The 26083-nt window shown below is 48.9% G+C and overlaps 1 protein-coding gene across 1 annotated transcript in view; it reads left to right on the forward strand.

The window, feature by feature from the left end:
- Positions 1-26083, forward strand: part of HSPA12A (heat shock protein family A (Hsp70) member 12A) — a 77888-nt gene that overhangs the window by 19579 nt on the left and 32226 nt on the right. The window contains exons 2-3 of the mRNA XM_070363234.1: positions 23616-23701; positions 25217-25344. Coding sequence (XP_070219335.1) covers positions 23616-23701; positions 25217-25344 — 214 coding nt within the window. The remainder of the gene's footprint in view (positions 1-23615; positions 23702-25216; positions 25345-26083) is intronic.

The following is a 26083-nucleotide window of genomic DNA, read 5'->3' on the forward strand; positions in this document are numbered from 1 at the left end:
AGAGTGGTCCCCAGAGTATGGGAACCGGGTGATCACTACGAGCTGATGGAGGCTGGGGTCCTGATGCAGAAAACAGGAGTAGGTAAGAACTTGTGCAGGAGTACCGAGTACCTTGGCTGAGCAGCAGGGCCCCCGGGGAGGGGGAAGCCAGCCTCAAACCCTGCTCAAGCCCCCATCCCCGCCCCCATCCTCAACATCTCCTCTGTCCTCATGATGTCTTGGGCAGGGACTGGGAAAAAATGAAGATAACTTTGGTTCTCATAACAAAAGTGTTGCACGTTCATCATGGAAAATCGAATCCAAAGGATGAAAGGCAGAAACAGCCAGGACCACACGCCCACAGGCAGCCCCTGTTAGCCCCTTGGTGTTCAGCTGTCCAGAGTTGCCACTTCATGCGAGACAGAGCCAATAGACGAGCTTTCACAAAACCCAGCTCCATGGGGAAGGGGGTGTTATCCTCTTTTTATAGACAAGGACACAGAGGCTTGAAAGGATATGGTTCTTGGTTAAGGCTCTGTCGGGAGAGAGCGGGTGGTGGACCTCATGGTTTCTGAGCTTGGATTTTTGTATTCTTCAAAAATCCTTGTCCTGGGTAATTTTTCTAACACTCCCTCACGTGCTTTGCCTCCAGCCACCAGAAAGCCGCTCCACAAGACCCCTGGGGTCCCTTTCACCAGTCATCCAGGGAGCAGGAGGGGCTGGGCACTGCCCTGGTGCAGGCTCTGCATGGGCTTGAGGGGCGAGGGTTCTGGAAAAGTGACCGAGCTGTCTGTTCTTAGAGCTCAGGGCTGTGCTGCCTGAAGGGCCTGGGCTGTGGGTGGCTCAGCAGAGCTGTCTGAACCTGGACACAGGTCACCTGGGGCCCAGATAGCAAGGTGCTGTCAGGTGGGCATCTGGCAAAAAGGCAAACTCGCCTGAGGGTCCTTCTTTCTGGGGGTGCCTTAGTGGCAGGAGCAGCAGGGACCTGGGAGCGGGGCCTCTTGTCCCATCTGGAGTGTGTGCCTCCATGCAGGAGGGCTCACTGCAGCAGCCTCGTGGGCCCCTTAGGAGCAGCCAGGCCCCTTCTCACAGAAGCGGCTTTGTGTCCGTCTGGCAGTTTCCCCGCAGGCGCCCGCGCCCTGCAGAGAGCTCTAGGGGATGAGGTGCTGCCTGCTGCTGCGCCTTGAGGAGCAGGTAGGAGGGGCACGGTGGGGTGCGCCAGGCGGCAGGCTGGAGGCCTGCGGACAAAGGTTTGCTCATCCATTTGAATTCATTGCCTACAATTAAAATGAAGGAGAGGGACTTCCCTGGTCGTCCAGTGGTTAAGAATCCACCTGCCAATGCAGGGGACACAGGTTTGAGCCCTGGTCTGGGAAGATCGCACATGCCATGGGGCAACTAAGCCCATGTGCCACAACTATTGAGCCTGTGGAGCCCATGGGCCGCAACTGCTGAGTTCACTTATTGCAGCTCCTGAAGCCCCCCAGGCCCTGGAACCCATGCTCCTCGACAGGAGAAGCCACCGCAGTGAGAAGCCGGCGCACTGCAACTTGAGAGTCAGCCCCACTCGCTGCAACTAGAGAAAGCCCACACGTAGCAACAAAGACCCAGCGCAAACAAAAGTGAAAAAAATAAATAAAATGTTGTAGAATGCATGAGGGATGTCACCTAGCCACCTGGATTTCTGACTCTTCCGTTGGGTGGAGTTAAAGCATGCTGACCCTCTGGACCTCACTTGGGTCCCCAGCGTGGGCCTCCCATCACCTCCACAGTCCCTATCTTGAGTTTTCATTTCTCACCCCACTCACATTGTTTCCCTTAGAGCCGAGTTAGGGGAATGTTCTCCTACCCACATGTAACTAAGAGGGGGTCATCAAAGGACAACCGCTCCCCTTAGTTCCATCCCCCGTCTTCGGTGACCTTGGGGGGCACACAGGGCTTGCATTTGGCTTTCTCCTTCCAGCTGCAAGTAAAGTTTTCTATCTCCTCATGCCTTGGTTTCTGGAAAGCAGTTGATAATGCAGGGCAGGTGTGAAGATTAAGTGAGATGGTGCCGGCAATGCCATGCCCCAGATGTAACACCCACAGCCCAGGTTACAGGTGTCCTTCTTGTATGCTGTTTATTTTTATTATTGGTATAATTTACATACTGTAAGCCTACACATGTTAAGTGTTTAGTTCATGGGTTTTTACCCCTTAACACATACATACATACATATATATATTTATATACATATATATATATATACACACACACACACCATATACTTCTGTGGTATACACAAGTAGTAGTCATGTATGGATGTGAGAGTTGGACTGTAAAGAAAGCTGAGTGCCAAAGAATTGACGCTTTTGAACTGTGCTATTGGAGAAGACTCTTGAGAGTCCCTAGGACTGCAAGAAGATCAAACCAGTCAATCCTAAAGGAGATCAGTCCTGAATATTCATTGGAAGGACTGATGCTGAAGCTCCAATACTTTGACCACCTGTTGCCAAGAACTGACTCACTGGAAAAGACCCTGATGCTGGGCAAGATTGAATGCAAGAGGAGAAGGGGACAAGAGGATGAGATGGTTGGATGGCATCACCGACTCAATGGACATGAGTTTGAGCAAGCTTTGGAAGTTGGTGATGGACAGGGAGGCCTGGCATGCTGCAGTCCTTGGGGTCACAAAGAGTCGGACACGACTGAGTGACTGAACTGAACTGATACTTGTGTGATGAGCCCAATGATGGCCCTTCAGGATGTCCATGTCCTACTCCCCTGGGACATTCACATGCGGTACCTTGCATGGCCAAAGGGACTTTACAGATGTGATTCCATTAAGGGGTTTGAGAAGGAGAGATTGTCCTGGATTATCAGGGGGCTCATTGTAACCCCAAGGGTCCTTATACATAAAAGAGGAGGCAGGAGGGTCAGAGTCAGAGATTGGGAGGTGCTATGCTGCTGGCTTTGAAGATGGAGCCAGGGGACACAATCCAAGGAACACAGGTATCCTCTAGAAGCTGGGAAAGGCAACGGAATGGATTTTCCCCTGGAACCTTCAGAAGGAGGAATGTAGTCCTGTAGACACTTTGATTTGGCCTGGTGAGACCTGTGTCAGACTTCTTACTTCCAGCACTGTCTGGTGAAGTCACTGAATTTATGATAATTTATTACAGCAGCAATAGGAGGCAGATACACTGCATAACTGCCATGCAAGGCAAGACAGAGGACATCTTCATCATTCTAGAAGGTTCCCTTATGCCCCATTCCAGTCTCTATCTCTGCTGTGAGTTAACCATTGTTCTAACGACACCTTTCACCTTACATGTGCCTGAACTTCATATGATTGGAAGCTGAGAGCGTCTGTTCTTTCACGTTCAAGGTCTTCCAGTCAATGCAGTGCTTCTGAGGTTTGTTCATGTTGCTGGGTGTGTTGGATTCTGCTCCCTTTGATTGCTGAGTAGTATTTCAGTGCACAGCCGTACCATACTTTGTTCATCTGTTCTCCTGTGAACGAATGTTTGGATTGTTTCCGGGTTTGGGCGATGATGAAAAACCTGCTGTGAACCTTCTGGAACAGAGCCTTTGGTGGATGTGTACACAGACTCGTGTCTCTCGGGTAGAGTCCTGGTGGTGGAGTTGCTGGCTCACAGGGTGGGGATGGTCAGCTCAAGCAGAAATGCTGGGCTGTGAAGCACAAGTGTGGCTCAGCCCGGCTGGCCACCTCACTTGCCTGCAGTGGGTTCTGGGGTGGGCACGTGGTGGGGGAGGGCCTCCTCTGGTCCAGGCGGCTTAGTGGCTCTCAGGTGGAGAACCTCAGCCAGCAGGTGTGTGCCCTGGCGCTGGGGATGATGGGTGTGCCTGTGCTTCTTGGGGCTTCCCAGGTGGCACTAGTGGTAAAGAACCTGTCTGCCAGTGCAGGAGACATAAGAGACGTGGGTCCGATCCCTGTGTTGGGAATGATCCCCTGGAGGAGGGCATGGCAACCCACTCCAGTGTTCTTGCCTGGAGAATCCCATGGACAGAGGAGCCTGGCGGGCTACAGTCCATGGGGTGGCAAAGAGTCAGATAGGACTGAAGTGACTTGGCACACACACACTCCTGCTCCGCACCCAGCTTGGGGCTGGCGTTTTCTCACAGGCCTTCCCTAGTGGTCTCCACACAGCCCTGTGATGAGGAGTGGTCATTAGCCCAGGTTGCAGCTGTGGAAACTGAGGCCCAGGGCAGAGTCCCGTCGGTGGCAGAGCTGGTGAGGGTGGAACCGGGTGTTCTTTTTCAGCCCGGCTACCTCTGTGACCTTGATCCCGTCTCCCACCCCTGGAAGAGTAGCTCAAAGCTGTGCCTGGTTGGAGGCAGCCACGAGGGTCAGTTCCTCCTACAGGAAGGTTAGTGGGGCCTTTTCTCCCTGCGCACAGGTGCACAAGAGGGCCGGGGGTATGGCAGATGGCTTCCCAGATGGCAGAGAACACAGCCCAGCTGGTGCAGGGGTTGTCTGGGGGCTGTCATGATGGGGGAGGCAGTAATGAGGGGCTAATGGAGCTGTCTGATTGGTTAAAGAGTTAGGTCTGATACGAAGGTGGGGGAGAGCCACGGCAGGTGCCTGAGGCTGGGGTAACCTGATGAGATTGGTGGTTGTGATGCAATCCGGGGGGGCAGCCTGGAGGCAGGGTGCAAGGCCTCTGGGAAGCTCTCCACCGCTGTGTCATTGCTTGTGCTCTTCCTTCTGCCTAGAGCTCCCTCCCCCCATCTCATTCACTCAGCAAATTTGCCCTTCAAGAGGCCAGTCGAACCTCACCATACTGGGCCTGCCCCCTCCGACCTCAGTCCCCCATGGCACTTACCATGGTGTCTAATAAAGAGTTCATGAGCAAGATAGAAGTTTCCAGTGTTCTTAATTATAATATTTAAATGGAAATCACTTGCTCTGTAGTGGCCTGAGAACTCAGAGTCGGATCCTCACACATTAAATACTCCTGTGATGTGTAACCACTGGACAAGACAAATGGTGGCCCAGTGGGGTTGGGGCCGGGGAGGGTGTGGGCAGACACACGGGGGCTGGGGCCCTTGTCTGCTCTGCTGATGGACTTGCCGGGATGCTGAAGTGATGCCCTGTGGCCCCTGCCAGCTTCCCTGCTGCACGGTTATTTCTGGAAGTCTTCTCATTCACTAGCTCAGACTGTCCCCAGACTTGTGGCCACACCTTGGGGATCTTCCTGTATTAGGTCTGTGGAGAGAGAGGGGCAGGGAGACAAGGCGGTGGGGAACGGGCTGTGTGGATGTCCCCGTGACCAGCTGCTGCTTTCCCAGCCCCAGGCATTCCTGTGGGCCCCTCCCGGAGGTCACTGCCCTGTGCTCAGACATTCCAGCTCAGTGGGCGGGGATGTGCCTGGAGTGGGAGGCAGGCTGGTCACTCTGCATCTGACCATTCTGCTCCGAAGAGGAGGTAGCTGCTGATTAACTGAGTTCCAGACGGAGCTGTTAAAGATAATGATGAAGTCTGAAGCCGTCACGGCGTACGGTTAGACTTAGTGCAGCAAGCAGGTCTGGGTGCCGGGAGGGACAGACCCTGGGCACAGCAGCAATGGAAAGCCAAGAAACACCTCTCTGGGCTTATGGAGGGTGGGATGGCTTCCTAAGCCCAAGGTTGGGCAGCTGGCCATCCATAGGTAGCAGCCAGGGTGCAAAGTCCCATTCCTTAGCCCTCGGTTCTTGCCTGCCTGGGCTCTAGAGATTGAAACCCGGGATCCTGGGAAGCCACGTGGCCCAAATACCAGGCGTGCACCAGGGTGTGGGCACCCGAGTTGGAGCTGAGTGTTTTGGCATCTGGGGCCCTCTGTGTGGCCTCCTCATGGCCCCTAAACATAAAATGTGTATTATTTCCTGGGATTCACATGGTTTTGATGCTTGCTATCCCCTCCTCAGCTCAGGAAAGGGTTTGGAAGGACTCACGTTTGCATTGCTACATGGTGGGGATGGGTGGGGGGTGCTACGGAGATTAGCAGGAGTTTGTGGTGTGTTTCCTCCTATCCCGCTGTAGGGAGAAGGCAGTGACACCCCACTCCAGTATTCTTGCCTGGAGAATCCCGGGGACAGAGGAGCCTGGTGGGCTGCCGTCTATGGGGTTGCACAGAGTTGGACACGACTGAAGTGACGCAGCAGCAGCAGCATCCTGCTGTAGCGATTCACACCAGGAGTTTTGTTGTTTTGTTTTCATTGTAATTGGACTTGCTTTTAGTTCAGAGGAGAAAATGGATCAAAGTTCCGTGGTCAGCACCTGCTCGGTCTGGGACAGGAGCTGGCTCTGGTGTCTTCATGCGGAAGCTCTGCTAGGTCATCATAGCTGCTTGGCGTTATGTGGCTCTTGGGGTGCTCTTGGGGACCCTCTGGGTCCTGGGGCTTAGGGTTTCCTGCTGCTCTGTGGAGTAGCCTGAGGAAGTAAGTAAGCCTCATTCTTAGGAAAAGTCCCTAAGATGGTCTTTATGTTCTTTGGGAGAAGAATATACTCTTTGGTCTTTATATTCTTCGGGGCTTCCCTGGTGACTCAGATGGTAAAGAGTCTGCCTGCAGTGCAGGAGACCTGGGTTCAATCCCTGGATTGGGAAGATCCCCCGGAGAAGGGAATAGCAACCCACTCCAGTATTCTTGCCTAGAGAATCCCATGGACGGAGGAGCCTGGTGGGAGACAGTTCATGCAGTCGCAAAGAGTCGGACACGACTGAGTGACTAACACAAACTTCTGAGCAAATTCTGTCCTAGGGGAATTGTCCACTAGTTTTTCGTTCTTCTTTTTCCTTTTAATCTCCCATGACTGCTCTGGAAGTTAGATATTCTATTTTAACTCTTTTCAAGCATAGTTACTCTTGAAATTGTGCCATGTAAACTTAGCAAAGTCAAAGTTCCAGTTTACTGATTCCATCTTTGTGAGAATGTCAATCCATGTGAAGGTTTTGTATGAAATAAGAATTCGGGGGTTTACACTTAGTCTTTAAAAATCTCTGGTAGGACTTTCTCTCCCTCCAGCTGACATGAAGTCTTCACCCAGCATGTGAGGGGTGGTCTGTGATGGGTGGGTGCCAGGGTGCCTGTGCTGGAGGGCATTTGTCCTCCTTGAAAGCCCTGCTTCAGGCTGCAGTGGATGGGCCATGCTGGACCTCCGCAGGGGCTCTTTTGAGCCCTTTTGTGGTCTTTCTCTTCTCTTTTCCTTTATATTTTGGAAGCAGGAATTTCTTAGACAGACTCCTGAGTACCGCTCGGCCCAGGACCCAGGCCCAGGCCACAGGCACTTGTGAATAATTAACAGAAGACTGTTTTCACTCTGGTGCACTTGGCCCTCTTGCTAAGACGAGGCTGTGACTCCTGTCAAGGGTTAGTGTGGCTGCAGGATATCGGGCGCTTCTCCTGCTGTTTATTCTATCCCTTGAAACTGCTTATCTGAGGGGAAGCGTCGGCAAGCCCTCTGTCCGCAGTTCTCTGTCAGAATGCCTGTCCCTTGGGAGTCTAGCCAGCCGGCTTCAGAGCATCTAGGGGAAAAGTGAAGACATAGCCGGTGACCTGGGGCGCTGATCCCGCTCTGTGCCCACATTCTTATGTTGCTAAAGAGCAGGGTGTCTGGGGACAGACCAGTGCCAGCTGTTGCCCCCGGCCTGGCTGTAGTCAGCAGGCATTCTGGGAGAATTGCTGAACCCTGCCTTGTCAGAAAGGTTGGCCTCCGTCCAGGGAGAGAACAGCAGTCAGGATGGCTGAAGCAGCTGATGCCACCCAGGAAGGAGGGCTGTGCTCCTGAGGGCAGGCTGGCTAGGGGACAGTTGTCCTCACAAGGTGGTTTCCTGCAGCTCTCTAATTTTTTTTTAATTGGGATATAATTCACATATTATAAAATCCACCTTTAAAACAATTCAGTGGTTTTAGTATATTCACAAGGTTGTGTAACCATCCCCGCTATCAAATTCCAGAGCATTTTCTTCACCCCCAAAGAAACTCATGTGTGCGTGCTCAGTTATTTCAGTCATGTGCGCCAAGCCCCTCTGTCCATGGGATTCTCCAGGCAAGAATAGTGGAGTGGGTTGCCATTTCCTTCTCCAGGGGATCCTCCTGATCGAACCCTCATCTCTTAGGTCTCCTGCATTGGCACACAGATTCTTTACCACTAGCACCATCTGGGAAGCCCAAAAAAACTCATACCCACTAGCAATCCCTCCAAATTCCCATTCTCCACTCAGAGCTCTGAGTTTTCACTGCTTTTTGCTGCAAGTTACCAATGGTACAGGTTTGGGCCAGTCCTAGGGTCATGGAGCCTCAGGACTGGAAGATGGTGGAAAGAAGGAGCTTGGGCATTGGAGACAGGTACTTACTAGCTATGAGATTTGGGGGATATGCTTACCCTCTCTCTGCCTTGGTTTCCTCTGCTGTTAAATGGGACTAATAACTACCTATTTCTTACCTTGCTGGGTTGTTTGTAAAGATAAAATGAGACACTATAAGGAATAATGATTACACTTGTTAAGACCTTGACCTGCATTATTCTTATTGAATTCTTATTAATTCCAGGAAGAATTATTATTATCTCTGTTTAATACAGAAGGAAAACTGAGCCACAGGGAAGTTTAGTTATTTGTTCAAGCTTGCACACTATGAATCAGTTTTTAGCTGCAAAGTGTGGAAAACCTGACTTTATCTTGTTTCTAGAGGAGGAAATCAGTTGTCACCATGAATGGGAAATTCAGAGGTCTAGTGGGCTCCAAAGCAGGTATTCAGCAGCTCATAGACGCCCCCTGAAGAATAAATGGAGGTTCTTTCTATGCTGGCTGCATCTTGGGCTGGTGGCAAGATGGCGGCCACAGGTGCTGGCCTCTTGGGCTCACTTGAGGGTCAGGGCATTTCTTTCCCAGGAGCCTCCTTCATGCTCCAAGCTTCATGCTTCAAGCAAACTTCCCTTCATGCTCCATCAGTCAGAATGGTGAGTCACAAACCCATTCCCACATCCATCACTGGAAGGAAAAAGGGGTTTCCATGGTTGGTTCAGACTACTCAGGATCTACCCTGGATCTTGGAAAGAGTCACTCCTCCCCCCTAGTCATATAAAATCGGTGTTTAGTTAAGAAGGGAGAGGCTTCTTCGGTGGTACAGAATCTGCCTGCAATGCAGGAGCCACAGGAGACATGGGTTTGATCCTTAGATAGGGAAGATCCCCTGGCAACCCACTCCAGTATTCTTGCCTGGAGAATCCCATGGACAGAGGAGCCTGGTGAGCTATAGTCCTAGGGTCGCAAAGAGTCAGACACAACTGAATCGCCTTAGTGGATGCGGCTGTACACACAGATCAGTAAGTAACTGAGCTGGGATTTGAATTAGTCCCCACAGGTCCAACACTCCTGAGCTTCATGGCAGTGCCACAGAGCTTCTGCAGCTCCAGCGGGTAGTGAGTCCTGTGCGCAGTGAATCTTGGTTGAATGCCTTAATCCGTACAGCCTGGTATCCACTCCTCCCCAGTCCCACGTTCTCTCTTTCTGACCCTCTGTTGCTCTTCTATGGAATGGTGGCCTGGCTTCCACTTGAACCCCTCTAGTGATGCAGAATTCAGTACCTTTCCAGGCATTTCCGTCCCTTTTTTTTATAGTAAAGTGCCATGGCTGCCTTTCATAGTGCTTTTAGGTGAATTAGAAAAAGATCTGCTCTGAGTGCAAAAATTAGAATAAGGTGTTCATTCTGGGCAATATAGCTCTTCAGTGCATGGCTTGGGAGGGCCCCTTTGTGGTAAGAAAATGGCACCTCTGCCCAGGGGTGGATGTGCCACTGTTTGGGGACATTTCTTCTATCAATACACTCCTTAGAGGGGTGTGTAAGGTGCATGAATCCAGAGTGCAGCAGGTTAGTACTTGGGTTCTGGTTTGGGGAGCAAGTGGGCTAAGGGCAATCCTCCCTCCCTGGAGGTGGCACAGTTCTCTTATCAGAGGGTTCAGCTAAAGGGAGTGAACCAGCTGTCTGTCTCTTTAACCCTTACCCCCTATTCTGCTTCTCCCTCTTCTCCCTTCCCCAGGGACAGACAGTGAGTGTCTGGGAGGTGAATTATGCCCGTCCAGGGCAGACCAACAAGCTGGAGTGCCGTTGCCCCTGGCTTTAGTCTCAGTAGAGTCAGTGCCAGCTGTGTCACGGCCTCTGTGGGTTGAGCTGTCCCAAGGCTGTTCACAATAGAAACTGGGGAAGTCTAAACCCTGGCCTTCCAGGTGCCCAGGCAAATGGAATCTTTTCCTTGGTGGGAAAGTGATTCATTTTTTAACCTGGTCAATTCAAAAATGTGCTTCCTTGTATTCAGGTCAGTTCAGTTCAGTCGCTCAGTTGTGTGCAACTCTTTGCGACCCCATGAATCGCAGCACGCCAGGCCTCCCTGTCCATCACCAACTCCCGGAGTTCACTCAGACTCACGTCCATCAAGTCAGTGATGCCATCCAGCCGTCTCATCCTCTGTTGTCCCCTTCTCCTCCTGCCCCCAATCTCTCCCAGCATTAGAGTCTTTTCCAGTGTGTCAACTCTTCACATGAGATGGCCAAAGTACTGGAGTTTCAGCTTTAGCATCATTCCTTCCAAAGAAATCCCAGGGCTGATCTCCTTCAGAATGGACTGGTTGGATCTCCTTGCAGTCCAAGGGACTCTCAAGAGTCTTCTCCAACACCACAGTTCAAAAGCATCAATTCTTTGGCGCTCAGCCTTCTTCACAGTCCAACTCTCACATCCATACATGACCACTGGAAAAACTATAGCCTTGACTAGATGGACCTTTGTTGGCAAAGTAATGTCTCTGCTTTTGAATATGCTATCTAGGTTGGTCATAACTTTCCTTCCAAGAAGTAAGCGTCTTTTAATTTCATGGCTGCAGTCACCCTCTGCAGTGATTTTGGAGCCCAGAAAAATAAAATCTGACACTGTTTCCACTGTTTCCCCATCTATTTCCCATGAAGTGGTGGGACCGGATGCCATGATCTTCGTTTTCTGAATGCTGAGCCTTAAGCCAACTTTTTCACTCTCCTCTTTCACTTTCATCAAGAGGCTTTTTAGTTCCTCGTCACTTTCTGCCATAAGGGTGGTGTCATCTGCATATCTGAGGTTATTGATATTTCTCCCGGCAATCTTGATTCCAGCTTGTGCTTCTTCCAGTCCAGCGTTTCTCATGATGTACTCTGCATAGAAGTTAAATAAGCAGGGTGACAATATGCAGCCTTGACATACTCCTTTTCCTATTTGGAACCAGTCTGTTGTTCCATGTCCAGTTCTAACTGTTGCTTCCTGACCTGCATACAGATTTCTCAAGAGGCAGATCAGGTAGTCTGGTATTCCCATCTCTTTCAGAATTTTCCACAGTTTATTGTGATCCACACAGTCAAAGGCTTTGGCATAGTCAATAAAGCAGAAATAGATGTTTTTCTGGAACTCTCTTGCTTTTTCCATGATCCAGTGGATGTATTAGGTTGGTTAAAAAGTTTGTTTGGGTTTCTCCGTGAGATGTCACAAAAAGTCCGAATGAAGTTTTTGGCCAACCCAACAGAGGCCAAGAAGGCCTGAGTTTAATTGCCCGATGAAAAGGACCACGTGGCTCCCCAAGTTCTCCTTGGTTATTCTGAAAATGCCCCTGAGATGAGCAGATGGCCTGAGCGGGAAGTCAGGGCCAGACAGTCTCACTAACCCATGGCAGCAAAGCCCTCATGTTTCCCATCATTAAGAGCTTTCCTAAAGGTTCTGTTTGCCAAGTTCCTGTCTGGTGAGACATTTTATCCTTGATTAACGAGCCCAGAGAAGCCTGATGTAAAGGAAATGCATTTGCTGCCCTTGTGCATAAGTGAAGGCTCTGCCTGTCCCCTGGTATAAGAACATGGCTGTTTTTTCTTAACAGCTGTTGGACCTATTTGATGATGATGGTGGAAAGGATAATAAATACCATCTAGGTAGAGCTTCCCTGATAGCTCAGTTGGTAAAGAATCCACTTGCAATGCAGGACACCCTGGTTCAATTCCTGGGTCTGCTGGAGAAGGGATAGGCTACCCACTCCAGTATTCTTGGGCTTCTCTGGTAGCTCAGCTGGTAAAGAATCCACCTGCAATGTGGGAGAGCAATGTGGGAGACCTGAGTTTAATCCCTGGGTTGGGAAGATCCCCTGGAGAAGGGAAAGGCTACCCACTCCAGTATTCTGACCTGGAGAATTTCACGGACGGTATAGTCCATTGGGTCGCAAAGAGTCGGACACGACTGAGCGACTTTCACTTTTATCACTTAGGCACATGCCATGCACCAGGCTTTGTAGACATTATTTCATTTATTCATGCTTTATTTGGCAGTGATCCTCAAAATGTATCACCATCATCATGATCCCTCCCCTCTCCATTTTCCAGGTGAGAAAACTGAAGTTTGAAGAGGCTCAGTAGCTCATTTTAGGGCATGTCTCTGGGAAGCAGCCGTACTAGGACTTGAGGCCAGGCTTTCCTGACTCTGAACCTCTGTGTTATCATAGCTCCTCCCACCCTGGTATTTGCATTTGAAGAATTATGATTTTTGAAGTGGAGAGCCCCTTGAGGCTATGGAGCCCAAGGAAGGGCAAACCACACAGTCTTCTGAGCCTGGAGGCAGAGACAGCTGCTGGGGCTTGGAGGTGCCCTGTGATTGTGACCCCCTGACTTCCCCTGCTTCCAAAATCGGGATTTACGGTAACACCTCTCTCGTAATTTCAGCTTTCAAGAGAAACAGTATCTGTGTGGGGCCTGGTACTGGGTACGGTGCAGGGGTGCAGACCAGAGGTGGTGAGCTCTGAATTCATCTGGGCTGCATCCAAACAGTGCGGGCTTCTTTCTTAACCTTTTAGACCGTACTTAGTTTCTCATCCATTGAGTGGGAGTGATGACAGTACCTCTAGCCCCCTAAACAGTAGGCTTCCTCCATGCGTGTGTGCTAAGTTGCTTCAGTAGTGTCCAACTCTGTGGACCCCACTGACTGTAGCTAACCAGGCTCCTCTGTCCATGGGATTCTCCAGGCAAGAATACTAGAGTGGGTTGCCATGCCCTCCTCCAGGGGATCTGCCCCACCCAGAGATTGAACCCGCATTTTTTATGTCTCCTGCATTGGCAGGCAGGTTTTTTTTTTTTGTTTTTTGTTTTACCACTTGGAAACCCTAGGCTTCCTCCAGAAACACTTGTAAAACTCTTAAGTGAAAGTCACTCAGTCATGTCCAACTCTTTGTGACCCCATGGACTATATAGCCCATGGAATTCTCCAGGCCAGAATACTGGAGTGGATAGCTGTTCCCTTCTCCAGGGGATCTTCCCAAACCAGGGATCAAAGCCAGGTCTCCTGCACTGCAGGGAGATTCTTTACCAGCTGAGCCACCAGGGAAGCCTAAGAATACTGGAGTGGGTAGTCTATCCCTTGTCCAGAGGATCTTCCCTACCCAGGAATTGAACCAGGGTCTCCTGCATTGCAGGCAGATTCTTTACCAGCTGAGCTACAGAGAAGCCCATATAGTGAAAGTGCTAGTCACTCAGTCGTGTCCGGCTCTTTGCAACCCCATGGACTGTAGCCCTCAAGGCTCTCTGTCCATGCAGTTCTCCAGGCAAGAATACTGGAGTGGGTAGCCATTCCCTTCTTAAGGGAATCTTCCTGACCCAAGGATCAAACCCGGGGTCTCCTGCATTGCAGGTAGGTTCTTTACCATCTAAGCCACCTTTAAAAACTGCTCTTAGCATGGCATGAAGCTCGCATTCAGTGAGCACCGACCATGACAGCTTTCCTAATAGATTTCTGAGTTTGTATTCTAATAATTTCAAATTAATAATTTGAGTTTAATGAACTTGCAAAATAGCCTAAATAAAAAAAAAAAAAAAAACAGACATAAATATCTGACTCCATGAAGGAATTCAGCTAATGGTGAGTGTCGGTCGTTATCTATTTCCAAGGGCTTACCTCCTTTGTTCATTGAAATAGTAGGGACAGAGGCCCTGGGAACCTGAATTCCCACTTCACGGAGAGAAGATGTGCCTGAGAGGTGAGGTAGCTTCTCCAGGCTCACAAGCCGGCGTCCAGGCTCTCCACCTGCTGCGCCGTGTTCTGCATCCTCACCAGGAGCCATTTTGCTTCCTTACTTTCCTCTGAGAACGGCGGCCAAGGAGCCAGCTTCAGTGTCACTCCTGTTCTCAAGCTGCCCTGATTCTGGGGAGACACAGCCCTCGAGCCTGTGGCCCAAGCTGACTGCTCTGCCTGAACATGGAGGACACTCTGCCTGCAGCCCATCCCCGCGGGACACCCCCTCCCTTTCTGGCATTTGTTCTTTTAGCACAAAGGGTCACAGGGTGACATCTGACATTGGCATTGCTGCTGGCCATCTCTCAGTCGGAGGGAGGAGATGCCAAGGCCTTCACAGAGGCCTGGGAGCCCAACGAGTCTGAACACAGCTCAGAGGGTGTGTCCTGGGCTTGGAGAAACCCTGCCTGTCTACAGGGGTGGCTCTTGATTTCTCAGAGCATGGAGGGACCCAGAAGTGTGCGAGGGGCAGCCCCTGCCTCCTCCGAGACCCTGAGTTTGCAGCACTTGTTTCAGCCTCGGAGGGCCTTGTATCTGAAGCTGGGCGGGAGCTCGCCTCAGAGTGGGAGCCACTCAGCCGGTGGCCGGACGTCTGCTTTGCTGCCTGCAAGGGGGTCTGGTGGCACCTGCTGAAATTGACTCCTTCAAGGGCTGTCCCCACAGGCCCAGCTCCTGAGAAACCACCTGGACCTGTACCCCTCACCCACTGGTGACCCGGGTCAGAAACCTTCCTAGGCCTTTAAAGTCCACATATTTAGGTTTAAGTGAACATATATTCTTACTCGCTTGTTCATTCACTTGACAAATGTCTGGAGCGCCTACTGTATATGGGCCAGGTGCTGTCACTGATAACACAGCATAAGAAAAACATCAATCGCACCCTCTCAGCAGGAGGCAGATGGACATGAAGCTGGTATATGAAAACACCTACTCTTTTATCAAAGTTTAAAGCATACAAAAGGAGGGCAAATAATGTATTCAGTCCCCCATGAATCTGTCACCAGGTTCGATCATGATCAGTTTGTGGCCAATATCGTTTAATCTCTGTCCCTCCCCTCCCGTATTATTTTGATGAGCATCCCAGATATCATGTTGTTTCATCTGTAAATATTTCAGAATGGTTCGCTAGTGGATAACTACTCTTAAAAACTACATAATTCCACCATTAGCAGTAATTTCTTCGTGTTATCAGTGTCTGGTCAGTCTTTACATTTCCAGTTGTCTTTTAAATTTTGTTGTTCCTCTGAATCATGGTCCAATAAAGCCCCAAGCATGGCAGTGACTGGAGTTGCTTTGTCTTTCTTTTAAGCTATGGCAGTCTATTTCTGGGGCTGATCCAGATGGCCTGCTGACTCAATAGAAATGCCTTTACTCAGCATCTCCAGACCCACTGGAGTAGAAACTTTGAGGGGAGAGGGGTCTGCACATATGTTTTAATAAGTGGTCCAGGTGACTCTGATGCACCTCAGAATTTGAGACCCTTTGATCTATAGTTTCCCCTCCTTCCTTCTTGTGTATTTTCCTTGTAACTTATTTCCTGATGAAAACTAGCTGTTGTTCTTAGTGTGTCCACGAGTCTGGGTTTAGCCGGTCAGTCCCCAGGTGCTGATGAGCAAGCTCGTCTCTCCTCTGTTCAGAGAGAACAGAGAAATCTCTTCTCCCACAAACAGAGGGGACTGACTTTCAGAGGGGGAGTTCCCAGGAGGATGGGGTGGAAGTGGGGTGCACTTCAGGCAGGGGAACAGTATATGCAAAGGTCGGGAGGCTGGATAGAGCACATATGTTTCAGAGTCTGTGAAAGGACTAGATGGGGTCAGGGCTGAGGGCGATGGAGGGAGATGAGGCTGCAGAGGGTGGTGGGGTGGACTTTTAAAGGCCCAGGTGTGAGCTATATGCTAGATTTATCCTGTGGGGGATGGGAACAGAAGGCCCTAGCCTGGTCAAGTAATATGAGCAGACCTCAGCTCTGACCAGGTGCCTCTGACTGCAGGGAATCCTGACTTGGATGGAGAGACTCAGAGTGGGGAGACTGAGAGAGGTGGTGCCGGAACCCTGGTAAGGGTCAGCAGGGTCTGGACCAACATTGTGACGGTGAGGTTGCAGAGGAAGGCTGACGGTGAGAGATGCTAAGAAGGAGGAATGACAGGGCTTGGGAGTGCAGTGAGAAGGGAAGGAGCAATCTAGATCTCCCTTCTGGGAGCTATGGTGGTTGCATTGACCAGAGGGGACATATGAGGAGAGATGGATTTCGTCACACATGCACACATGTATGCCTACATTGTTGGGGGTAACTAGGTGTGTTTATTACTAATATCCTGACCCAGGGGAGGGGATGTTTGATGCCTCAATTGGAAAGACGTAAGTGGCCATCTAAGTCTATAGATAGTCACTGAGTCCACTTTTGGGCACACAGAAATATCCACCCACCCATCCATCCACCCATCTGTCTACCCACCCATCTATCCACCCATCCATCCCTCCATCCATCTACCCACACAACCACCCATCTATCCATCCATCTATCTACCCACCCAGTCATCCATCTATCCATCCACCCACTCAGCCATCTACTCACCCACCCACCCACCTAACCACTCATATACCCCCTAACCACCCACCCACCCACCCACCCATCCATCCATCCATCCATCCATTCTTCCACATGTCCATCTATCCAACCATTTATCCATCCAACATATACTGAGTGCCTGTAACAAGTCATGAGCTGAGGAATCAGAGATAAAGAAGGCATGGCTTTGCCCAGATGAGCCCAGAGTCTGTGAAAGAGAAGCCAAGTGGACAAAAGTATCTTAATACTGTGTATGGGGTGATCTGGTGGAGCCTCTCCAAATGCTGCGTCCCGGTGGGCAGGGGCTGTGAGGTTGCTGCATATAATTCGTGAAAATTAATAGGAAAGCTTGTTGGTTTATAAGGCATTTCCTCACCTCCCCACAGCAGCTGGCTGGACACACATGTGCCTGTGAACTTGTGGTTAAGAGAGAAATTATGAACTGTGCCCCACTCATGGTCTGAGGTTGCAGGAACTTGGGGATCTCACTGCCTCTGGGGAAACCTCACTGCGCAGGTCTCTGTCACTGGGGCATCTCATCTCCTCAACCATTTAGTGAAGGGGAGGGTAACTGGAAAATGCTGCTCAGTGTCAGGATGGGTTGATGCTGGCCCCCACTGCCTGATGCTGTTTTTTCTGCCACTATAAATGCTTATTTCTATAATTATTATTCAGCATTTAGAGAGAAGCTATTTTACACTCAGTGTTCTTTGAAGCTCGGAGGGTCTCCTGGTTCACACCAATAAAATTTCCATTTACTCTGAACATCAACCATGGTGATTAAAAAAAAACCCATAAATTATTTACTGAAATGGAAGTTGAGTTTACGGTAATAATGCATTAGCTCAGCTAGCCATGCAGTCTGTTACAGGGTAATAAAAAATTTTTATTTTCTTTCTTAAAAGGTATTTGCCAGTAACCTACACATGACCTTGAACTGATCAATTGTCAAAGATGATACTACAAGGAGGGAATATAAGGAAAGAGAAAGGGAGAGCTTTTTTTCAAAGAGCCTGATTTTAGGCAATTGTCAGCAAATACCTGTTGTCTCACTGTTATCAGGAGAAAAGAAATGAGCATATAGTGTTTTTAGAAATCATAAGGACTAAATCTTAAAAATCCTTTGGAAATTCAGCATTTGTGTGATAGAGCATAAATCTGAAAGCTAGCAAGGAGGCCTGTTTGAAAAATCTGGGGAGTCACCATTGTTTGAGACCACCTGTCGTTTTGCATGAGCCTGGAGCCTTGTAAAATAACATCAGCCCAATGGTTCTGTCTTCATCCTTTAAAATGTATTTATGGAGCAGGATCGATTTAATGTATCTCAGAAAGTCCACGATTCTGCTCACGGCCATTTGCTGACTAATGTCTCCAGCAGAGAACAACAAGCACATTCATGAATTATGGCTGTCCCTGAGGTTCTTTTGTCGACTATTTTTTATTTTAGGAGCGTCTGCTTTGATTAAAGCCATTAGAGCCAGGAGCAAATAAAAAGGTGTCTGGCTTTTACATGTCTCGCGTTTTATAGCAGGAACTCTGATGAAGCCTGTATTTTAATTATTACACCGTTAAGGCAAGTGATGAGTATTAACCTCACAAGTTCAACTAGTTCTTCCTCTATTACCTGCTTTGGGGTCTAAAAATTCCTATGGCAGGAGACTTGTTGGTTGAGTCCAATTTTTACTTATTGATATCCTCTACTTGGCTGCATAAATATTTTCATTTATTTATATATTCCTCTTTGCTGCAAAAATTAATTTTTAAATGACTTGGTTGAAGAATGTTTTGGGGGCTGAGTCACAAGTTAAGAATGAACTTAGGAATACCTGTGTTTGTTTATTTAAAATGTTACAAGTACTCTTTTATTATTTTTCTTTTTAAAAAAATTATTTTTAATTGGAGGATCATTGTTTTACAATATTGTGTTGGTTCCTGAGATACATCAACATGAATCAGCCATAGGTATGCATATGTCCCCTCCTTCTTGACCCTCCTTCCCACCCCATTCACACCCTCCAGATTGTCACAGAGCAGCGGGTTGAGCTCCCTGTGTTATACGCAGCTTCCCATGAGCTACCTATTTTATATATGGTAATGTATATATCAGAATTTCAGTGTTACTCTCTCAGTTCGTCCCACCCTGTCCTGCCCCTGCTCTGTCCATAAGTCCACTGTCTATATCTGAGTCTCTATTCCTGCCCTGCGAATAGGCTTATCAGTACCATCTGTCTAGATTCCATATATACGCATTAATACATGACACTTGTTTTTCTCTTTGTGACTTGCTTCACTCTGCATAACAAGCTCTAGAGGAAAACTCAGATTTATTTTTATGGTCACTAAATGAATAAAGATGCACAGTAGGTAAATGACCTAAGTAATGGTGAATCATCTATGACTAATGTCAAAAAGACCTGAGGATTATTTTCTGGTGGTAGAAAGCTTCCGGTCTCTTCCTCCTCCACTTAATTCTGTGGCTGATACTTTGCATTCTTGAAATATTCTGTGTTTTTCTGATTCCATGATGTGAAATCATCAAATCCCTCTATGTTACTGCATTTCAGGGTACTTAGTGCTTAAAATGGAAGATGCTTTGAGGATCTGTTTAATCTAGTTTAAACAGCGGAGTAGGTATTTCTTAGAACTCCCAGATGCCTCGGCTCTGCCCTGGACCACACTTCTGGTAAAGCATTTTTTCTTTAATCTGTTTTACCAGCCCCTATCCCTACCTTTGCAGATGGGCATCAGTTTTCTTTTCATCAGTTTCCTTTCTCTCTTCCAAGCCTGCGCTCTAAAACTCTCTATTCTTTTCAGGCTTTCAGCATTGCCTTTCTCTTCTGCTCTTGAAATGCCAGAGTTACTCCGTGTATACTGAACTGGAATATCATGTAGGTGGGGATCGTCTCAGGGCAGATGTTATTATATAGGCTTTACAGAGAAGCATAAACAGGGTCACAATTAATGACAGTTGGTGTTTCTTACTGTAGATAATGGCCCAGGTTTAAGTGGTAGCCAGAACACACAGCACGGACCTTGTATATTAGATATTCCATGTTATTAACTCTCTCCTGCTGCTGCTGCTGCTGTGTCGCTTCAGTTGTGTCCGACTCTGTGCGACCCCAGAGACAGCAGCCCACCAGGCTCCCCCATCCCTGGGATTCTCAAGGCAAGAACACTGGAGTGGGTTGCCATTTCCTTCTCCAGTGCATGAAAGTGAAAAGTGAGAGTGAAGTGGCTCAGTCGTGTCCAACTCTTAGCGACCCCATGGACTGTAGCCCACCAGGCTCCTCCATCCATGGGATTCTCCAGGCAAGAGTACTGGAGTGGGTACTATTAGCTTCGATCTGCCAATTATCCATAGAACAACAGATAATATTCCATTGACCCTGTTGTGTTTCTTTTAAATCACCTATTAAATGAAAGCTCTCAAGATTGGTTGGCATTGAAGCATAGGTAGCCAGTGGAAATTTGCTATGTGCCGCAGGGAGCTCAAACCCAGTGCTCTGTGACAACCTAACGAGGTGTGATGCGATGGGAGGTGGAAGGGGGGTTCAAGAGGGAGGAGATATACCTATGGCTGATTCATGTTGATATATGGCAGAAATCCACAAACATTGTAAAGCAATTATCCTCAAATTAAAAAGAAATACATTAAAAAAAAAAAGAGATTGGTTGGGATTATTAGCACACCAGAAAACTTAACACATCCCTCAGGGGCTAAAGTAGTCATTTCCATATTCTTTTCCCTAAGAATTTTCGAGCACCCCTTTGACATATTAAATAGTTAAATAAAGAAATGTTAACTTGAGAACAAAGTCATCACTGCAGACTCTGTATATTCCTGTGGCGGATCGATGCACATAAACTGGTGAATTATCGTTGATTTGGGATCTCTAGAGCTACAGATATGGGCATGCTTCATATGCAAATGTCTATAAAGATCTTACTCCTCCATACTTTCCACGCAAATCAGTTTTAAATCATCACACAATGTAGCTGCATTTTAATTTCTAATGGAGAACAGCCGTGACGTTCAATTGCCTCTAGGCCTGGCTGAGCAATCATGTCAAATGATTTATTTCCACTGAACCAGAGGCAGGGTGGGAGGGAGATAGAAGGAGGTACAGGGAGAACCAAAAAAATCCTTGATTCTTGTCCTCACATATCCCGGAGTCCTCCTGGGGCCCAAGGCATGTGTTCTGGGTGCGGCCCAACACATGTTCTTTTACAAGTCAGTGGGCCATGCTCTGAGAAGGGCTGAGTGATGGGATAATTAGAACCAAGCAGTCAGCGGGGTGGATAGTTTGTCTGCTGATAATAGCTTGTTTGCTAATTGCCAACACCAGATTTTCTGGGCAATTAGACATTTGGTTTCTTCCAAGACCTTCTGTGCAAATGTGGACACATGGCCCCAGGCCTTCCAGGTAGCAGGTGGAGAGAGGGTGGCTCCCGGTACAGGATGGCATCTCTCTGATGCCACCTGCCCCAGGGGTGGTGGGGGCAGGGTAGACTTTTCACTAGTAGAGATGCTGAACTTCCCCTGCTTTTATGGAAGGAGGTACCCTGTGCTGGGTGATGAGCAAGGAAGCTGAAGTTTGTGGGCTGGTCCAGGAGCCAGGATTATGTCTCCATTTTCTTTTCAAGAGCATTGAGCCAGGATGCTAGTAGAACCTGAAACTGCTTCCTCTCTCAGATGAGCAAGTTGATTTTTTTAAAATAATTTTTTTATTGTGGTAAAGTATATATAACATAAAATTTTCCATTTTAACCATTTGAAGGTGTGCAAATCAGTGGCATCAATACATTTACAATGTTGTGTAACCATTACTACTCTTTCTAAAACTTTTTCATCATCCAAAATCGAAATTTTGTATTCCCCATCCATCTTTGCTCCCTCAGCCCCTGACTACCTCTAATCTACTGTCTCTATGAATTTGCCTATTCTGTTTTTGTATTGGCTATCTATATTTCATTTACCTGTTCTGAATACGAGGTGCTATTTGTCCTTTTGTGTCCAGCTTATTTCATTTAGCGTAATTTTTTCTAGTTCATCCATGGTGTATCATCTATAAGAACTGCATTCCTTTTTACAGCCGAATAATAATCCATTGAATGGATGTACCGTATTTTTGTTATCCATTTATCTGTTGATGTATACTTGGGTGGTTTTCACTTTTTGGTTTTTGTAAATAATGCTGCAGTGAACGTGTACATACAAGCATCCTTGTTTTCAGTTCTTTTGGGTAGATACTCAGGAGTGGAATTCCTAGGAAAGGAATTGGGTCTATGGTAAGACTATATCTCACATTTTAAGAAACTACCAAACTGTTTATCACAGCAGCTGTACCATTTTGCATTCCCACAAGATATATACAGGGGTTTCAATATTTCCACATCCTTGCCAGCATTTGCTATTTATTTTTAAAAAATATATAGCCATCCTAGTGAGTGTGAAGCAGCATCTCATTATGGTTTAGATTTCCCTATTGACTAATGAGTGCATTTCTATAATGACTAATGAGTTAAGCATCTTTCACGTGCTTATCGACCATTAGCATATCTTCTCTGAAGAAATGTCTGTTTAAGTCCTTTCCCCCACAGATTGATTTTTGGTCTCTGTACTTAACTTGCTTCTGCGCCTTTGTCCCAAAGGTTGGAACTGAGCCTCATCGGGAGGAGAGGGAACAGATGCCTGCAGAGTGGGGAGGTGGCTGTGCAGATTCGAGGCTTTGCATTCCCTCTTTCATGATTCCTTTTATTCCCTCAACTTGTTTGGCACCCACTGTAATGATGCTGTTTGAGTTCTCACCAAGCAGGAAAAGAAATCAGTAAGCGCGTGGGATTAACCAAAGTGATTTGGCAGCAGATGCAGATGGTGCCACTCCTGGTGCCTCCGCAGAAGTTGACAGGTCTTTCTCAGATACCTCATAGACTCTGGGTTTCCTTGACCACATATTGTTGTAACAAATTACTCATTTTTTCCCAGCAGGTAATTAGTCTATATACTGAATGGAGCAGTATTTGCAGAACTCTTTGGATGGTACCTGGGACTTGTCGATGCCAAGAGCCTGGCCATCACCTCTACAGGGGAGCCCACCATCCTTGTTTTCTTGCCCTGCAGGCTCCCAGTCCTGGGCAGTGTGCAGGGAGAGGGGATGGAGCTTCCAGCACTGACCAGGGCCAGGGGTGACTCCTCCTTGGGAACTCATCCCTGGGGGAGAGCCACGGGGCTCTGGCAGGGTTTCAGAAGTTGCCTGAGTAATTGTAAGAGCAGCAGGGGAATCAACCAAATGATGTTCAGGCTGCCTCGCTCCTGGCTTTTCTCTCTTTTGACCTCTGTCTGTTGTGGGACCCTGACTGTGGGCCCAGGAAAGCTAATCTATATGTCTTTCTGCTGTGGTTTTTCTTACTGAATGTCCAAATCCTTCAGCATCGCTGAAGCGAGATGAGTTCCCTGTGTTCTGGCAGGGCCTCATGAAGGAAGGAGGGAGGAGGTGATGCCTCTACTAAGCAAAGAAGTTCTTTCTGGAAGTTGAACCCCTGTCCTCTATTCTGGTGATTAGGGTTGTTAATCTTGGGTGGGGTCCCAAAACCCTTTGGAAACCTGAAGGCTGTGGATGACCTTCTAAGAAAATGAACACAAAATTTGCACATCATCTCGGGGGGCTACAGTCTTCTCTGGTCCATATACTGGTGCCTGGGTTAAGAATGGGCTCTAAAGAAGGTAGGTTTAGGGACTGGACAGCCTCTGTGCTAAGTGCTGAGAGATTGACTGCACTTAGTGAGAGGCTTGGTGGTCATGGGGAGAAGAGGAGCGTCTCATTTGTTCAAGTTTTAAATACCAAATATGGGGCAACCAGATCAGATACCCTACCGCTCTGGGTGGAGTTCAGCCTGGCCCCACGTTAGCTGGCTTTCCAAGGACGAGAACACTTCCCGCAGGAGCAAAGCCACGCAGTCCTCATTTCAGCTCTCCAGCTCAGCCTGCACCACCTCTCAGGATGCACTTGTCTTTCCTTTCAGAAACAGTCCCCACGTCTGCATATTCATCTCCGGCCCGGAGCCTGGGGGACACAGGAATAACACCTCTGTCCCCTTCCCACATTGTGGTAAGAAGTGTGTATGTGTGTCGGGGGTAGGGAGGGGGCAGTATATGTGCTGATTACCTTTGTTTTCTGAGTCAGCTTTCCCTACTCTGGGTCAGAAAAGGCTTTCCGTGGTGTGGCTGGTGCTTCTGCAGCCATTGGCCTGGGTGTGAATAACATGAGCGGGCAGTGGGAAGCAGCTCTTTAAAGACTCAGGGCTCAGAGACTGCGGGGCACCCTCTTGAGAGGACGTGGCCACATCTGGCCGGTGGGAGAATCAGTGAAAAGCAGTGGTTTTTCTAGTGCAGTTAAGTGCTGTGACCAAAAGCTGTGGCTGTAGCTGCTTCTGTATCAGCTTGCCCGGGAGAGTAGACCTGGGTGGCGGGAGTGGGGCGGGGGTGGCGGGAGGGGGGCGCTGGAGACTGCGCATTGGTTCCCACGCTGCCCCAGATGGATATTGTGGGGCACCTGTTCAAGGCACTTACACATAGCCAACCAGAGAGAAGTACCTGGAGGGAAGGGCGGTTTTATACGAGCTGCTCAGACCTGCAAAGAAGACACTGCTGAGAACTTCAGAGCCGTCACTAAGGAGGGATGCCAGCTTGTCCTGGTTTTCCTGGCACTGTCCTGGCTTCCATGGAAAGGCCTGTGTTCTGGAACTCCCTCAGGCTTGGGGAAACTGAGAGGCTTGGGCACCGAAGAGCCGGGTCCTGTGGTTTTCAAACTTTGTACCCTGAGGGTTCCCTGGAAAAGCTTCAGAGTCACATAAGGGGATGGGGCGCAGTGTGACAAAAGGCCAGGTAGGTGGGGCTCTCACCCCCTGCTCTAACCAATCAATACTCTTCGATCCCAAGTTGATTGGTATAATTTGAAGTTCTGTGGGTGTTAAAAAGGAAGTCTACACTGCTTTAAAATTTTTTGGGGAAATCTGGAATGACTTGACCTACTCACTTGACAGATGAGGAAAGGCTCTGGGCCCCAAGGGTCACATGGCTGACTGTGGCAGGACTGGGCAAGGTTCCTGGTATGCTGAGCCCTACACCCCTGCCCCACACACCCAGGCAGATGGAGGGGTCACCTGGAGGGTACACAGGGCACAGCTGAGCGGGGTCTGGAGGTCTGTGTAGGGCCTGGGGGAGGCCAGTGGGGGGAAGACAGCGTCACTCGGGGAACCACTGGGCTTCTGGTTCAAATGGAAGCGTTTCTGTAATTTGCCACGTTCACGCATGGTTGATAAAGGATGTGGTGCACACGTGTAGGCAGGTGACCTCCCCAGTGACCTGGCCTGGCCCTCCACTCAGGAGGACCTTCCATTTCTCCCTGAGTTGGTCGGGGGGGGGGGCGCGTGGACAGGAGGCAGGCCTGTCCTCTCCCCAGGGCTCACCACGTGGCAGACTTGAACCAAACGTGGAATGTCCTTCTGTCTGCAGTGGGTGCACAGCAGGGCAGGGTGGAACCTTCCAGAAAGCTGGCCTTGACTGCCCCCACCCACGCCCTGTACCCTACTTGGTGTATCTCACAAAATGATGTATCTCACAGAATGATGCCGACCCGAACGTCTCTGAGCAGCAGACGTTTCTCGTGGTGGTGGCCATCGACTTTGGGACCACGTCCAGTGGCTATGCCTACAGCTTCACCAAGGAGCCAGAATGCATCCACGTGATGAGGTAAGCATCAGAGGGGCAGGGGCTAGCCCCAGTCACTTGTCACTGTGGAGACTTGGGGTGGGCTCTGGGGGAGGGGAGAGGGAATCGTCCAATGAGCAGATGAATGGTACTTAGTAGGCAGGTCTTTTCCTGGATTCTGGCCCTGCTTGGCCTAATCTCACCATGCCACTTTGGGCAAGCCGCTTCTGATCTCTGGGCTCCAGGTTCCTGGTCTGTAAAGTCATTGGTTTAATTCTGACTTAGTTGGTTTGGGAAAGCGCCTAGAGAGTATGTTGGAAACTTCTAGCATGCCTCCTTGGCAAGAGGCACTGACTTACAGGATGTTTGTGATGGAGGAGATCCAGGTCTTTCTCTGTGTGACCTCAGGCAAAGGACTTCCCTGGTGGCTCAGACAGTAAAGTGTCTGCCTACAATGTGGGAGACCAGGGTTCGATCACTGGGTTGGGAAGATCCTCTGGAGAAGGAAATGGCAACCCCCTCCAGTAGTCTTGCCTGGGAAATCCCATGGACAGGGGAGCCTGATAGGCTATAGTCCATCGGGTCGCAAAGAGTGGGACACGACTGAGTGACTACACTTCACTTCACTTTCAGGCAATCAGTGAACCTTCTAAAGCTCAGTTTCCTTATCTGTGAAATGGGGATAACACAGTACCTGCTTCTCAGAGTGTGTGTGCAAATGTGGTGAGATTTCCTATCAAGTGCTTTATTGTTGTTTAGTCACTAAGTCGTGTCCAACTCT

The sequence above is a fragment of the Bos mutus genome, chromosome 26 (genome assembly GCF_027580195.1).
Source record: "Bos mutus isolate GX-2022 chromosome 26, NWIPB_WYAK_1.1, whole genome shotgun sequence".
Classification (NCBI taxonomy): domain Eukaryota; kingdom Metazoa; phylum Chordata; class Mammalia; order Artiodactyla; family Bovidae; genus Bos; species Bos mutus.